Raw genomic sequence first — 16933 nt, 5'->3', positions numbered from 1 at the left:
CGAAGCTAGGGAAGACGAGCGGCTCGGTGATATCGGAGGCACTGCAAACTGAGGATACGGACTAGAAGGGACAGGGGGCTCAGGTAGCACCTCCCAGTCACGGTGGTCCTCTGAAGGTCGTTTGGGGCGTACAATTGGTGTATCCTAAACGTATGCATCAAAATTCGGGTTAGTGATGATCCAAGTTATGACATAGATGATTGTTGCCACAAGTGAGTTGAAGATCAAGACTTACATCGTCGATGACAACATCAACATCTCTGTGGGAGATCACCTTTTGCTGTTTCACTTTGTCGCGCCCGAAAAGTTTTCTTCATTGGTAGGAAAGAAAGAAAAGAGCTGGGAGTAGATTGATGAAGGCTACAGGCCTGAGCTTCAGTCACTTACACATGGGGCTGTGTACCACAGCTACTGCCGCATCACGTGACAAGTCATATCCTTCATCGCGACTGCCGCGCGCGTTCAATTCCCGGCAGCGTCGGTCAATGCATTCTTGGCTGTTCTCATAGTCTTGACTGGTTTCATGGTCTTGGCAACATTCATAGTATACACAGCCAGTCGATCTATCAGTACTTCAAGCTTCAGTGATTGCACTTGCGTAATGCAAGTAATAATGACTATATAGCCAAGCCACCATCTCATAATTTATGATGGCACTTGTAACTTTGTACAGCCCATCAGATCTCAGATATCATATCCACCGACATATATAACAGTCGGATACTAACAAGTGCCTTCCGGTAGTAATTTACGTCTAGGTTGCGACATAATGACATTGCCAAGTCTGAGATTGACTCACTACCTGACAAACAGACGCTTCCCTCGTATTGGCCGCGCACTGCCCACACGCCCAGTCTCTGCCTGATACATTCGATACGCTTCACGAAGGTGATCTGGTGTAAGTGGACCAGAATCATTGCGCCGTGATTGAACTTGACGAGCTAAATATAAAATAAGTGAGAACGTATGATAGGGTGCGCAAATCAAAAGGCGTACCTTTTTCCACGATCTCACCAACAAACACTTTCGCAACACCTGCTACTATTTGCGCAACGGGCTGAGAGACTTGCTGTCCTGTCGTTTGTTGTATAACCTATTCATAGCGTTGCAAGTGAGGCTGCAACATCTTGTTATCATTATGACGAGCTCGCACCTTCCGTATAGCCTGCTTCGGTAGTGCATGGCGTCGATACGCTTCAAAGCGCTCATATTGTCCTGGACTGAAATTGTCCATAAGCACCCTAGACCGATTTCGTAAGCAGAGTGTAGTATCAAACAAAATACCACAAGCTACTTTAGGTTATCTTTGCTCTCGCTCTGCCATGACAACTGCGCAGAGTAGTCGTCGTCCGCCATTGCAGGTAAAAGCTCGTCTTCACCCTCTACGTCCTCGTCCGGGGCACCTGCTAGGTTTCGCGGCGGTCCTAGGCTGTGGAATTATCGCATCCGTTGAAGAAGCAGCAGCAGTAACGGGTAGAGGCTGCGTTGTTACAGGTTCATCATCCCCACTGTCCATCGATACGTCACCAGCATTTGCAGCGGTGCTTTGGGCAGCAGGGATTATCACAGTAGAGGTCGAGGCGGTGGCAGTGGCACCTGCAGGGACTCCAGGAATCGCCCACTGGGCCGGGGTAAATCGTGTTGCAGGCGAAGATGTGCTAGACCCGGATTGTGGTGAGGGGCGAGTATCAGTAGACACATTGGGAAATGCACCGCGAGGCTTGCGACCGCGTTTTGCACCTGTTCCACGACCACGCGTTGGCGCTGGCGCCGGACTTGGCGTAACTGGGGTACTAGGAGTCATCTGGATGAATGACGTTGGCGTGTACGGTGTAGTCATCGTTGATCTGCAAGGTTGATATCAATGTCTCTAGTAGTACTTACTACTAGTACTTGGTATGTAATCGGGAGAATAAGGTACAACCCAAACAATCCAAAACAACGACAGACAGGTATCAATTAAATGACACATCCATGGCTCATCATGAAGAGCGAGGTTTAAGCCGTACTATATGGGACCTAGGTGTGTTTTTCCATTGTGTACTGTACGATCTACAAGCTCGTCTACGGTGATTCAGCAGGAGCAACAGTCACTGACACTACGCTGTGGACTGATCAGCACGCTCCTCAATTTGTGTCCTTTACACGTCATATCTAACGTTTCCCAATCGAACGAAAATTACACCAAATCCACCAATGTTTTCCTGACGCCGCGTTGATCAGATCTGCAAATTACCAGTAACACACGCATCAGTGCCAATGGCCTTACTGCACCGATGTGAAAGCAGAAACACGTCTCACATGCAGCCCGCAAGGAAGTCCTATGTAGGTGAATCACTAGCATGTCATCCAAGTTCGAACCCAGGAAAAATACTGTACTCATGCATGGCAACGAATAGCAGTCCTTGCAATCTGCGTCACTGTAACAAACAGTAGGACATTTAGCGGTGCCAGTCACGTCAGCGGGCATGGCAAAGATTGATGATGCTAAAGCAGCAATGACGGCGAGGACGAAACGCATTGTTTATGACTCGTGTGATTTTGGATCAGATGGTCCTGAAGGAAATAGTAAGAAGATGGCTGGCTTTTATGTGCTGAACACTGTTCTTTGAAAGTCTTCTTGCATACGTGGTTGTGCATTTAAACAGATGCATATCTGAAATGCCAGCAGTTCTTGCCAGCTATAAGGTCTATTAGCAATCAATTTGGTGTGGAACTAATGAACATTCGTGTTTCCAATCGGCTGTCGACTCAGGACCAAAAGTACTCAACATGATTTCGCAGCAAGGTTGTGTCCCTGTTGAGGCGATGGCCCCTGGCATTCATCAGGCGTCAGATCGGTCCGTCTTGCATTTAACTTAACCAGTGCTGTTTTCTAATTTTCGATTTTCGGCGAATCAAAATCAAAGCAGAAGTATGCATTTTGGTAGGAAATGTGTACGGTCTCGTTACGGTGAGCGTTGATGTCAGAGTCAGACGTCCGTTAACCAATTATGTAAGATGTTATGTAAGTTGACGTGGTCACTTTTTACGTTTGGCTCCCAAGCTGTGCCCATCGTGGAGATCGATGGAGCTTGTCCTATGAGTGTTTTCCCCACACCACCACGCTCAACCGCGTGTACAAAATTCTTGGCAGTTACCTGATTCTCACCAACTAGCTCATCGTTCTCGAGTGCCTTGTTAAAAATAGCACTGGCAACAGCATCCAACTCCTCGCTCACGGTGTACTAGAAACTCGCCATACATGCCTGTACACCTATCACTAATCTCCCTAGTCAGACCATAGCAGAAGGAAGACAGTCATTCTTTCTATATCATGACCTAAGACCTTTCCAGATATTAATCTACACGGTGCGCAGTTCGCAACACCGGCCTGTGTCTGGACTCCCCGAGACATCCACTCACCAAGCACATACCACCCCGACCAAAATCTCTCCTGCAGTCCAAATCAGCCGCGTCGTAAACCAAGTGTTCGATATCGACAATACGGGATTGCACGGACTTGACAAAAGGTTGAGGTATAACATTGGAATGCTCCGGACGTGGCCTTTCTCAGATTACACATTTTCCACACCATCCAAAGCGATCTTCATTCTGCTAGGAATACTGATTATGCCCAATAAAATGCGACATGGTCAGGAGAAGAAATCCAAAGTGGTTCCGTGTCGAGCACGGCTGACGCTGGACGCGTAACTTGAGGTGTTTCAGATGACGGCCACGCTCTCCTGTTGTAAGCCTATATACAATGCTATGAGTTGGGCTCGTGACCAGCCTAGCGTGTACTACAACGGATGTTCGAGTGGCGTAGGGCAGAAAGCCTCAACATTTCAAAAAACGCGCATAGGCAGACTGGTTACTAGTCTGGCTTCGGGTATTTGTGTATGACTGTAGGTATAATATCAAGGTATAAATGTTAAGATCTGTCCTTCCAAAAGATTGCACACATCTACGATCAAGCTATGATATCTCCAGTGTCCTGACATCCATCATTTTGTGAACAGAACCCGCCACGTCTTTGACTTGTGCAATGATAACACGATCTGACGCAATTCTCTTGTATTCTCCATCGCGCTGCCGTGCTAGCAAAAACGTGTGAAAAGGCTGTCCAAGGTGAACGATCAATCGCAACGCCCGCGACTGTAAACCAATCGTCCCCATTTCATCCGAAATCACGCTGCGAGAATCGCGGGACACAGATTCGCGCACAGACAAACTGCTCATACTCCAGTGCGGATTGTCTGCTAAGTCAGGTAGCTCGAGGAGATAGGGATGCCAAGGGCGGACAAGCAGGAATGTCTGGAGAGTAGACTTTGTCCGCGAAAATCGAGTCAGCTTGTCTCCCGTGGTGATCAGCAAGTCACGAAGTCCGTTTGCCTTGACTTCATACGCGAAGTATGCCTCCTGGTCGTGAGTACGGCTCCGTCTGATTTCTGCGACAGGGAACACGATACAAGGCAGACGCAGTCTGCCGTTTGTGAAAAGAGGAGCACCCAGCTTGTCAAGTAAGTTATAAAGTTTAAAAGCCACATCAATATCCACGGCATTTTGCAACCATAAGACCGATTTCTGGATGTCGTCTTCACCCAGAGATGGCAGCACGCATGGCAGAGCTTTGTATGAAGTAATGTCGGCTGGTAGGCAACTATTAAACTCGGATGGTTTCCCGACCCAGTCTAGCGCAGTAATGTCGCCCGACTTAGCCACGATCTCCTGCAGGAGCCGCCCAAGCGCGTTTTGCTTCTTCTCACCATAAATGATAGGTAGGTGGACACCGAAAATGCCAAACAGCGAATATGCAATATCTTCCTGCTCTGTTGTGACACGCGCGGACGCCCATCGGAGTTTCTCTCGAGCGCCTGCCATCCCCGGACGGAAGTCGATGAGGGCCAGTGTATCTATGCCCGTCGCATCCTTCAACTCCTGCATAATTGTGACAGACTCCTTGTGGCTCGGAGAGCAGTCACCAAGATATAGCGTCCAATCTTTTTGGTAGAAGAGAACGGTTTTGGGAGCGAGAAATTCCGGCATAGTCCATCCACGTGTGTTCCAAGCGCTCTTCGCCAGTGCGCCAGACCTGGACAAAGGTGGAACATCCGAAAGGTAGACTATCGTGAGTGCCGAGTGACGATACCAGTCAAACATGGAATTGAGTGATTTTTGGAGCTCGACATTGTTATTCTGGTCGATGCAGCAGGTATCAACCCACGCCCATCGATAGTCCATGTCGCGTGCAGTTTTGCAGAACGACTGCAACTTCACGATACCATCGATAGGGTTCAACTTGTACACGACCTTGTCCTTGATGTCGTGCAGCAGTGGCTCCCTCCCTTCCCATCTATGTGATAACATGGCACAACGGAAGTAGGACACCACCACTCTATTGATGTGCTCCATTTGGATCTCTGCATGATTGATTATCGATGACAGAAGTCCTTTGTATTCGGAGCTCAGTTTGAAGGTGCATATCTGCGCCTCTCGATCACACAAGAGGCCAGTAGTGGTGTCGAGTAGACGAAGTGGGGCGTCGTCGAATTGAGCGTGAATGGCCTCTTGAATGGCTCCTTCTGCTTCGGATGGATTGGCGTATTGCTGGCGCAGCTCTGGAGAAAAGGTCAAGCACGCTTAAGGATGTGGTTATTTGGGGATGCATTTGGGTACGTACTTTGTGTCTGCATGTCAGGAGCATTGTCTAACTTGGACAGCATGAATACAAAGGCCTCAATCGCTTCGTCATAGCGGCGTGCGCCATGAAGTGCTGCATGGTTCAACTGGTATCCAAGATAAGACGAACGCGTGGGAACTATGGCAAGCTGAACGACAGATTTTCCCTAACAAGAACATAACGCACCGTCATCGACTTCCTTCACGACCCTCCTTTGCCTGAGTGCCTTCACACTCGGCCGTATTGGAAATTCCTCTTCTGAATCAGTGTGCAAGCAGTCTATTAGTTCCAACAAGTTCCCGCATGGACGTGCGATACCACCCCTATCTGACGCAGGCAGGCGCGACGGGGATGTAGACGAACGAGGTCCCATGGGCGGAGGCGGCCGCGCTGGCATTATTGATGTGCTCAAGAACTGTGGTGGAGAATCGTAGTGCGAATGGGTAGGAGAGAGTGCCAATGGGATCCGAGGAAGGGGATGGGTTTGTGATGGAATAACCAAAGGGAGATCGGTTTGGCGAGGAGAGGTAGGTGGTGATGGTGATGGCCTGCGTGAGTAGCCGCCTCCATAATCATGGTGAGATTCTTCGAGGTACTCATTTTTATTGTGCTATACTAAATATCAGTCCCAGTCAGGAGGTACAGAGGAGAAAACTCAAAAACAAAGTGGGGAAATGACAGAGAATACAAGGAAAACAGAATGACCCTGGCGCAAAGAAGAAAAAACACTCACTCTTCGGTCCATCTCCACATCGTTGCTGACTTGGACAATATCAACAGTCACCTGCTCCTCCGCCACCCGCATAACATTGTCATACATATTCAATGCCCCCAGCAGCGCTTCATTCGCATCAACCAACGCGTCAAGAAGTTCCTCCTCCATAGTTTGTTGTTCCGTATGTCTATTTCCCTCTGCATTCCTTTTTCTGTCATTACGCGACCGTTCAGCGCCTTCAGACGCCCATGGAATTTGGGTGGCAATCAGTTCCTGTGACGCATCGCATTTTGACAGAAAATCCTGTTTATCGGTCAGACAAGTAGCAACAAAAGAGAAGACGAAGAGCTGATAAGGAAGGGGAATAGTAATTCCATGCAATGGGATGTGGCAGACTGACAAAATGAGAGCAGAGGTCAACTGAGAAATAACACGCACGAGTATTGGGCTCCCTTCTATCTGTTCCGGTTTTGCACGTGCAAGCATTTCGCTAAGGACAGTCGCATTTCCCATTGCGATCTTGCATTGCTGGAACAAGAGCTTCATGTCCTCGGGAGGAATAAAACAACGCTGGTGGGGAACTATGGGGAGGCTGAACGTAGCATCATCAGTGTCGAAGGAAATCCCCACATGAGGCTTGTCGGCATGTTTCAAGCGTATCCATAGGTCACGAAATCCGTCACTGCCACTACCATTGGGTGAAGAAGGCAGGGGACCTGTGAAGAATGGAGGTTCAGTGGAACAAGGACATGGCTCGAGACTGATAAAGACGGCTTTCCAAAATGTATATAAAGTAAACAGCAGATAAGGCAACAAAGATATACAGCAAGGGGGATATACAGTAAAGAATAAATTTAGATTACCACGTACGTGAACTGGTGGTGAAGGCGGCGACTGCGAGCACCTTCATTAGTCGGTTTCTAACAACAGGGCATGTTCTCGTGCTTGTTAGCACGTCCTCGAGGGTGTCAATAAATTTACGGGAACTGATCTGAGTAAGGAAAGTATCGGACGCGTTGCGGAGCATTATTTCCAATAACTGTGTAGATGGTAATGCATATTGGATGGAGTTTGTCAAGGTGGGGAGTGCTTACCCTAGCAGCAGATAATTGAGATTTAGGCTCTGCATATCTTTATCCCAAGTGCCTTGTCAACAACATACAAAGTGGAACACGGCTATGAAACGCACTTCAATTCTTTCCTAAGGGCTCTCACAGCCTCCTTGGCATTCGTTTCAGACGCAAGCTTGCGGCAGACCTCAAGCACGAGCCTCCGATCCTCCGACGAGGTTGCTGTAAGGTATACTGCACCGACATTAGTTCCCTTACCATCAACGGCACAGTATCGCCTGGATTGACGCACCAATCATGCGCGTCACGATAAGCTCTGAGGAATTATCTTTCTCGCGCCAAAGGCGCTGTCGAGCCTCTTTGTCAACTCCTCGCTCCTTTTCCTTTTCACGATCCTTGACTTTGTCCCCAAGAGAGTCAGGTAGCACCGCCCAGTCATCGTGACGGTGGTTCTCTCCTGAAGGCCGCTTAAGGTGCGCAAGTAGTGCATCCTATAGAGTTACGGGTTAGTGATAGTACTTAATCCAAGGTACAACATAGTAGCCACCAAGTTCTTGCTAGAAGTAAGTGACCTGGTGAGATTAAGACTTACATCGACGACGCTGGTCGATGACAACATCAACGTCCCTGTGCAAGATGACTTTTTGTTGCTCTGCTTTGTTGCGCTTAAAGAGCTCCTTCATGATTGATGGGAAAAAGAAAGAGCATCCATCCGCGTACTAGTGTGTAACACAGCCAACTATCTACAATATTAAGGGGTATTTCCATAAGAGCTGTGCTCGTCACAGGAAGTAAAAATGCATGCAATTACGATATTTCCAGTGTCCTGACATGCATTTTGTGAACAGAACCCGCCACTTCTTTGACTCGTGCAATGATATCTCGATCTGACGCAATTCTCTTGTATTCTCCACCGCGCTGCCGCGCTAGCAAAAACGCGCGAAAACGCTGTCCGAGGCGAACAATCAATCGTAACGCCCGTGAGTGCGACTGCGAATCGATTGGCCCTGATTCACCAGAAAACATGCTAAAAGTATCATAAAACATGGACCCCCTCACAGACCAATTGTCTGCAAAGTCAGGAAGCTCCAGGAGATAAGGGTCCCACGGACGGACGAGTAAGAATGTCTGCAGAGTAGACTTTGCCCGCGAAAATTGTGTCAGCTTGTCTTCCGTGGTGATTAGTAGGTCGCGAAGTCCGTTGGCCTTGACTTGATACGCGAAACATGCCTCCCGGTCTTGAGCATGGCTTCGTCTGACTTCTGTGACAGGAAATGCGATACAAGGCAGACGCAGTCTGCGGTTCGTGAAATGAGGAGCGCCCAGATTGTCAAGTAAGTTATAAAGTTTCAAAGCCACATCAATATCCACAGTATTTTGCAGCAATGAGACCGATGTTTGGATGTCGTCTTCGGACAGAGATGGCAGCACACATGGCGGGGTTTTATATGAAGTAATGTCGGCTGGCAGGCAACTATTAAACTCGGAAGATTTTCCGACCCAGTCTAGCGCAGTGATGTCGCCCGACTGAGTCACAATCTCCTGCAGGAGCCGTCCGAGTGCATTTTGCTTCTTCTCGCCATAAATAACAGGTAGGTGGATGCCGAAGATACCAAACAGCGAGTATGCAACATCTTCCTGCACAGTTGTGACACGCGTCGACGCCCATCGCAGTTTCTCTCGAGCGCCTGCCATCCCCGGACGGAAGGTGACGAGGGCGTGTGCATCTATGCCTGTCGCATTCTCCAACTCCCCCATGATTATAAAAGACTCCTTGTGATTACCAGAGCGGTCGTTAAGATATAGCGTCCAATCTCTTTGGTAGAAGAGAACGATTTTGGGAGCAAGGAACTCCGGGAGAGTCCACCCACGCGTATTCCAAGCGCTCCTTGTCAGTGCACCAGACTTGGACAAAGTCGGAACATCTGCGAGGTAGACGATCGTGAGTGCCGAGTGACGATACCAGTCAAACATGGAATTGAGTGATTTTTGGAGCTCGACATTATTATTCTGGTCGATGCAACAGGTATCAATCCACGCCCATCGATGGTCCATATCGCGTGCAGTTTTGCAGAACGACTGTAACTTCACGACACCACCGACAGGGTTCAACTCGTACACGACCTTGTCCTTGATGTCGTGCAGCAGTGGCTCCTTTCCCACCCACATGTGTGATAACATGACACAACGGAAGTAAAACGCCACCACTTCTTTGATGCGCTCCATTTGGACCTCTGCATGCTTGATTATGAATGACAGAAGTCCCTTGTATTCGGTGCTCAGTTTGAAGGCGCATATCTGCGCCTCTCGATCACACAAGAGCCCAGTATTGGTGTCGAGTAGACGAAGTGGGGCATCGTCGAGTTGAGCGTGAATGACCTTTCGAATAGCATCGTCTGCTTCGGACAGACTGAGATACTGCTGGCGCAGCTCTGGATAAAGTGTCAAGCACCTTAACTCATGAGTTATTTGGCACTTGCCTCGTAGCTGCATCTCAGGACTATTGTCTAATCTGGAGAGCATGATTTCAAAGGACTCGATCGCTTCATCATAGCGGTGTGCGCCATGAAGGGCTGCATGCTTCAACTGGTAACCAAGATGAGACGATGGATTGAGTATGATGACCTATGCATCAGCAAAATGAGCACTGATTCCAAGATGATTGATGTCATTGTACCTTTTGCGCATCGAGAAGTGCGTCCTCCCACAGCATTTTTTCTAAATTTGCCTTACTACTATGTGCAAAGACGGTATCGGTTGAAAAATCCAGGTCTATCCCTGACCAGTATGGGTCGATAACCCCATCAATAGCCTTGTCGCGATCGTTCACGGCAATGGTAGCATCTGGCTTGCTGGCAGGTATCTATACAGCATAGTATAAGAATAGCACCGTCGTTAAACACAAACAAAAACGAGGTACGAACCTCCTTTGCCACTGGTGGATGGGTAGGAACTACGGCAAGGTTAGACGTAGCACCCGCTGTGCCGAGGGCAATGTCAAGAGATCTTCTCCTTTCCCGCAGATACTGCACCGTGCGTTCAGCAGCCACGTCATATACATACTGCGTAGGCTGTCTTCGAGGCCACATTGTATTAGCATGATCCCCACCGTGTACCTCTTCATCTGAGTCAAATACAACCGATTCACGCGTTGGCTTGTAGTACGAATCACTTGAGTCGTATTGTTCTATATCGACAACGCATCAGCAAACCACGATTTTGTTATCAATCAAATGAGAACGTAACACACCATCGTCGACTTCTTCCAAGGCCCTCCTCTTCCCGAGCGCCTTCGCGCTCGGTCGTATGACCTCTTCTTCATCCACATCGTTTTCATCCATGTACAACCGGTCCAAAGCACCACCCATATTTTCCAGCAAGTTCCCCCTTGACGGACGCATGAGGCCACCCATATCTGGCGAGGGCGGGCGTAACGGGAACGCAGAAGACCAAGGATCCATGGGGGGAGGCGGTGGTGCGAGTAGTGTTGGTGTGTTCATGGACTGTGGCGGAGAACCATAGCGCGAATAGGTAGGGGAGAGCACAGGAGGGATTCGAGGAAGTGGGTGGGTCTGTGAGGGAACGACGGGAGGTAGATCGTATTGGCGGGGCGAGCCGTAGGGTGGTGGTGGGCTATCATAGTGCGAATGGACTGGGGAGAGCACAGGAAAGACCCGAGGAATGGGCGGGGGATAGGGTATCGTACCAGGTGGCCACATCACCGATTTCTCTAATTTGCGATGGCCTTGGTTTGTCTCGCCCAAACATGTGGTGGGAACAGTGGGAAGCCTAAGGTGGGAGTAAGTACTGGTAAATTATGTAAAAAATGCAGTTGCACGTCTAAAACGGCCGGCAGGAATGGGAAACTGGTGCACTTACTCCTCACATCAGGGCATTCGTTGGGGTAGGGCACCCCTAGCGCAGGGGGTTGCAGAGGTTGATGTTTGCGAGGGTTTGAGCAGCTTAGTCAGCACACAGAGACCATTCGAGACGAGACTGTAGTAGACACATCATCACTTCATCAGGATCATTGCTCAGAGCACATTAGTGCTGCCGCAGTTCAGTCCCGAACCTAGGTTCGAACCTGAACTTTTGCGAACGGAACCACCATTTGGTCAGTAGTTCGACATATGATACAGGACCGAACCTTACATAGGTTCTTCGTTCAGGGTGGTCTCGGATGGACGTCGGACCCGTTCGGACGAGTCTGAACCGGTCCAAACCCATCATTAGAGTTGCAGGTTTGTTGCTTCTGTTCTGCGACTCCTCAGGTTCAGTCGAAAGATGCTCACTGTTGACATATCAGTAAGTTTACCGGTGAAATCATCACCGGTGCAATCATCACTGGCGCAATCATCACCGGCACTATCATCACCGATGCAATTGATCAGAGTGGATATTCATATCTCATTCTGGTCTTACGCAGAACATCAGCGAAAGGATAAAAGGGTGGGGTGCGTCCAAGGTTAGCTCATTCATCAAAACATGTCGAACTCTGCAGTTAATGCTAATGGTGTTTTGAAGGATGCTGTCCGAAATCGAATGGTATCATGATCCTGATGATGACATGCCCATCTCGCCCCATCCTGAATCCTCATCTAAGGCTTTGCCCCCAGCACCCTCTCATTGTACCCTGGACTCTTTCAGTAGGCTCTCATCGAATGCCCTGCAACAGTTGTTGCTGGTTCTCGTCGCTCTGGCCGGCCTATCAAGCCTTCCACAAAGGTGCGAGAAGCAGCGAGCAGTGCCATTCCTGCCAAACGTTCAGGTACTACCACCATGCCCCCTGCCACCAAGCGCCCGCTTGTCTCTGCAACCAGCTCTTCTACAATTGGCGACAATGATGGCAGCTGGTGACGACGACGACGACGATGTCATATCTACAAACAAGGACAAGTCATTTGTTGCAGATTCAGGCGACGAAGAGGCCAAGGAAGCTGAAGAAGCTTACCAGCAAATAAAAGCATTTGGAGATGCCGACCGAGATGTAAGTGTGTTTTCAGGCTCTCTCCTACTTTACTCATATCAGACCTCCAGGTTCGCAAAAGTTTGAAGAAAGATGAGCGGACAGCAGATCTGCGGATGATCTTCACCGAGGAAAAAGGCCACAAGAACGCACACACCGGTGAAAGTGAGGATGGATGGTGGTGTAACGTTTGCAAGTGTGTTTTGCTCTTCCCCATTTTCGAGCATCTTTTTACTAACTTGCCTTCTGTCTCATAGGGAAGCAAATTTGCCTCTTCAAAATTGTTTCTTCAAGGGCAGTATTTCTACTCAGTCGTACTCACATTGCCCGGAATCCAGACTGCCACTTTCCGATCTACAAGAGTCGCTGCGAGGAGAAAGGCATCATCATGCATGAGCGCGCTATTCCCTTGAATGTCAAGGTATCTGACGGAGGGCAGCGAACTCTTGATCGTGCCCTTGTCCCCAAGCCACCACAGTTTTTCGAAGTCAGGCCTTGTCGACTATATTGTCGAGCTTATTGTTGCCGAGGATGAGGTTTGTGACTTTCACTATTTCTTTCTTTCTTTCACGTACTCACGCAATTGCAGGCATTTCAACTTGTCGACAAAGGATCCTTTCGCCACCTCCTGCAATACCTTCGGCCAAGCCTTACAGATCAAGATATCCCGCACCGCACTAAGACATGGGATTCGAGATGTGCTACAGGTCAGTTCCTTCAACTGTCTTTTTTTCACCTTCTGTATTAACTAGCACTACACTGCGCAGGAGCCTGCTAATGCTCAACAGACTTTCTCGGCTACTCGGGAGCCTACAGTCTGGTGCACCATTCCTGTCCTCGAATATCTTCAAGAGACGTGGGAACGCATGGCTGGCACTTCAACATTCGACGTACTTTCAGCATCTGTCACATCCGGCCTGGACAATCTGGCTAAGTGGTATCGCAAGACAAATGACACAGATGTCTACTTCATCTGCCTTGGTATGTGCCCCATTCTTAATTCACACATTCTCATTTTGACGACACTCTTACTTTCATCATGCAGCCCTCGACCCTAACTACAAAGTTGCCTACGCTAAGGCAAAATGGGCGTCTCAAGACTTTGCTGATGGAGTGAAACGGCTTGAAGATGTGGTAAGTCCATGGGTATCTCAATAAATTGTCTGCGCACTAACTTAGTATCTAGTTTGAACAGTATTATCGTGCCCCTCCTTCATCTGCTGCAATGACACATTCTGCTACACCATCCCTCTCACGCCAAGGTTCCTACGGCCAGAGCTGGATGCGCGATGCAATCAAAGCTCGTGTCTCACATGATGCAGCTCGTCAAAGGCCTCGTCGGGAATTGGAGGACTACTTAGCTGCACTGGAGGATGTTGAGAATGTAGTCGCATGGTGGGGTGTAAGCTCATATCCTTAATATTCTGTGTAACTTGAAGCTGACAATTATTTTTTAAAGCATCACTCGGTTCAGTATCCCACTGTTGCTCGCATCGCAAAAGATTACCTCGCTATTCAGGGGTCTGCGGTAGCATCTGAACAGGCATTCTCAAGTGGCGGCATCACCGGCACCACACATCGCAACTGCTTGCTTCTAGAGACATTTGAGGCACTTCAACTGTTAAAAAGTGCATACCGTCAAGGCCATGTATCAGCAATGGTGCAGGCTGAGCTTGTTGCTCCTCAAATTTTTATTGTTGAATAGTCTAGCCTACAATTGTTCGTACTTGGAAAATTTGCTAATTTCATGTTGCGTTCGGCGGTTCGAACTGGTTTGAACTCGAACCCAACCATTGTGAACCCGTTCGAAGTGGTCTGGCCCAGAGTCCACCCTACCTTTGTGAACTTGACCGAGGTTCAGTTCTCGGTCCTCAGTTATCTTGAAAAAACCGGACGGAACTGAACTTCGGCAGCACTAGAGCACATTGTCTGGAGTGACCACTCCATCATGGTGAGAGAGTGGGACTCGATCGACACAACAGCTTCTACCGAAGTGTTTTAATGAATAACAATTGGTCAAAAACACAACAAATGTCACAACAGTAAAACGTCAACAAGAAGCACCCGAAACATCAACAGACACATGTAGAATGCACCTCATCTACATAGCCTCAGGGAGCAGCCTACAAAAGCCCAGTAGACACCAGAATGCCACCCAAAACCAAACTACCACAAGCAGCAAATGGACGGTTTATTTCTAGAAAAAGCCTAAACAATCTATCTGCCTCATCATCTACAGCAGCATCTGCTGAATCTTCCCCATTAGATACTCCAGAAACGAGAACATACGAGCTCTTTGACGACGATCTTGATCAAGAAGACTCAGAGTATGAATCTTACAAGGTTCAATGTCAACTAGAAAAAGCCGAAGAAGACCAGGAATCGTTAGAAGGAGCACCTGACCTAGACGACACTGAACTCCCCACATTTGACTCCCAAACCGAGGCCATAACAACTCCGTTTCCAACCTCACAGCCATACATCCCAACGCCACTTCTACTTACCCAGCCTCATCCACGAACACCAATCAAAGCTCCATCCGTACCCACCGTCTTCACCCCAGCCCCAGTGCAGAAGAAAATGACCGGTTCAAACACACCAGCCTGGTTCCATGGCAAAGCCGATGAAAATGAGCAGAACTTCCTATGGGAGGTTGAGAGGTACATCATACTTAACGACCTAAAGACAGAAGCAGGGAAGGTCATGGTATTCAGCACTCTGCTATCGGCAGGATCAGTAGCAGACACTTGGTGGACGAAGCTTGATAGCAAGCACAAGGCCACATGGCCTGACGTGAAACTGGCCTTCTCGGAACGATGGCCAGCTATCATAGTAGCAGAGAAGACGGGACTGGATTACCAGCGCGAAATCCTAGCGCTGCGTCTAACGGAGGAAGAATTAGGAAAGCAAATCACTGTTGCTGGCGTGCCAACATGGTCACATCTGCAGTACTGCACCAATCTACAACAGCTTGTCGAGGAAGCGGGAACAGCCACAACGGCCAGTCTCATCTACCAAGTGCGAGAGAACCTGCCAGCGGTAATGAAGGAGCTCACGACTCCAGGGTTAGCAGAGTGGAAGAAGTTCATAGATGAGATCACGGCCATTGACACCAACAAGCTGCGGGAGAAAGCGGAAGCAGCTCGGAAGAAGAAGGAGCTGGAAAAGGTACAGAACACCTGTATCGCAAGGCTAGAGAACTTACAGACAGATGCCGTGGAAGTTTTACGGTTGCAGCTACAACGAACCAACTTAGGAAGCAACCAAACCAATACAGCAACCACGAACACTAACACCCATTCACCCTCCAATACAATGGCACCATGTATATGCTATGTCCCCAGAGGATCTCCTACACCACGCCAAACACGTCAATGCCAGCCATTGACCCCAGAAGAACGGGACGCACTGAGGAAACGTGTTGAGGAGATGCCACACCACCAAGACAACGCAGCAGGAAGAGCAGCTTACGATGAACAGTTGAAACAATGGTTCACCATGAACAGCCAAGACAGTAGGGTCACAGAAGAAACTCCATTCCCATTATGACCAGGCAGCGCTATGATATGCTCGGGGGAATGCTTCTGGTGCAGAGTGCATGGCCACATCGCAGCAGAATGCCCAACCCCAGAGGCATCACAGCTGTCCCTGCAGGAGAAAATCTGGCGCAGCATCACGGCTCGCTCGTTAGGGAACTTCAATTGAGGACAAGCCATACAAATTGCCCTAGCGTTCGAGGATGAGTATACACAGCAATGGGAGCAGGGAAAAGGTCAAGGGTCGTTGGCTTAGAGGACAGCCAGACGACCCAACTAGACACCCTACCTCAATCAGTTGAACATTCTGTCCTCGCATGTGCAGAGGCAGCATGTGAGGACCAGCCCAGTAGCCCTGTCGAAAACACGTTATGCATGCAGCCTACCATTGTATCAGTGCCAGAACAATGTGAAATCATTGACTTGTATTCGACGGAGGAGGTGAAAAGCAACGCACCAGGAAACCAGTCCTGCAGACCCTTCCTACAGTACATCTCATTTACAGGACCCAACGGCGAGACCAACAGAGTCAAAGCTCTATTCGATGAGGGCGCGATGGTCAGCGCGATGTGTACGTCAGTGTTTGACCGCATCAAACACAGATTAGGGAATTGGGGACCATCAAGCAAGAGACTTCAGATGGCCAACAGAACAACCATCCCATCAGAAGCAGTGTGGAGAGGTGAAATCGTGCTAGGAGGAGTCTCAGTGCAAGGCGAATTCGAGGTCTTCAGAAGTGGAGGCAGCTGGAAATTCCTATTGGGCAAACCATTACTGCAAGCTTTCAAAGCTGTCCATGGCTACGACAAGGATGAAGTGCGAGTAATGGGAAACGGAGGGACAACAACACTCCACAACTGCGAAGCACACACAACCAAGATGACCGAAGTGAAGGACCACGAAGCAACAAATGTCGTTATCGGACAAGGGTCAACATGGGGGGAGAACATCCCCCCTTGAGGCAAGTCAATCAAGTAGAGCAGA

At 48.9% G+C, this 16933-nt stretch overlaps 4 protein-coding genes across 4 annotated transcripts; 1 reads left to right on the top strand and 3 right to left on the bottom strand.

Moving 5' to 3' along the window:
• Positions 1–553: 553 nt before the first annotated feature.
• Positions 554–1940, bottom strand: DFJ58DRAFT_824915 (TAFII28-domain-containing protein). Its single transcript, XM_041392163.1, has 4 exons — positions 1404–1940; positions 1154–1241; positions 997–1093; positions 554–941 (listed from the first exon to the last, which is right to left on the bottom strand). Exons 1-4 carry the CDS (start codon positions 1838–1840, stop codon positions 799–801), a joined length of 765 nt encoding a protein of 254 aa, XP_041235315.1. The 5' UTR covers positions 1841–1940; the 3' UTR covers positions 554–798.
• Positions 1941–2179: 239 nt separating this feature from the next.
• DFJ58DRAFT_824911 (uncharacterized protein) lies at positions 2180–2521 on the bottom strand (the record flags this gene model as incomplete). The annotated part of the gene is made up of 1 exon (XM_041392162.1): positions 2180–2521. One exon carries the CDS (start codon positions 2519–2521, stop codon positions 2180–2182), a length of 342 nt encoding a protein of 113 aa, XP_041235314.1.
• Positions 2522–5828: 3307 nt separating this feature from the next.
• Positions 5829–8155, bottom strand: DFJ58DRAFT_711251 (uncharacterized protein; the record flags this gene model as incomplete). Its single annotated transcript, XM_041383841.1, has 8 exons — positions 7995–8155; positions 7740–7938; positions 7567–7681; positions 7472–7508; positions 7244–7416; positions 6816–7065; positions 6396–6680; positions 5829–6272 (listed from the first exon to the last, which is right to left on the bottom strand). The coding sequence occupies exons 1-8, from the start codon at positions 8064–8066 to the stop codon at positions 5829–5831; spliced, it is 1575 nt and encodes a 524-aa protein (XP_041235313.1). The 5' UTR covers positions 8067–8155.
• A 6406-nt stretch (positions 8156–14561) lies between these two features.
• DFJ58DRAFT_737017 (uncharacterized protein) lies at positions 14562–15962 on the top strand (the record flags this gene model as incomplete). The annotated part of the gene is made up of 1 exon (XM_041386889.1): positions 14562–15962. The coding sequence occupies one exon, from the start codon at positions 14562–14564 to the stop codon at positions 15960–15962; it is 1401 nt and encodes a 466-aa protein (XP_041235312.1).
• Positions 15963–16933: the final 971 nt, after the last annotated feature.

This window comes from Suillus subalutaceus (assembly GCF_016647625.1).
Source record: "Suillus subalutaceus strain FC151 chromosome Unknown DFJ58scaffold_316, whole genome shotgun sequence".
NCBI lineage: Eukaryota > Fungi > Basidiomycota > Agaricomycetes > Boletales > Suillaceae > Suillus > Suillus subalutaceus.
This window is presented reverse-complemented; position numbering and strand designations above follow the sequence as displayed.

Coding starts and splice junctions, on each gene's coding strand:
- DFJ58DRAFT_824915 (XM_041392163.1), bottom strand. CDS start 1,840: ATGACTACACCGTACACGCCAACGTCATTCATCCAGATGACTCCTAGT. Junction 1,242..1,403: donor ACCGCCGCGAAACCTAGCAG/GTGCCCCGGACG, acceptor AAATCGGTCTAG/GGTGCTTATGGACAATTTCA. Junction 1,094..1,153: donor CGAAGCAGGCTATACGGAAG/GTGCGAGCTCGT, acceptor CGCTATGAATAG/GTTATACAACAAACGACAGG.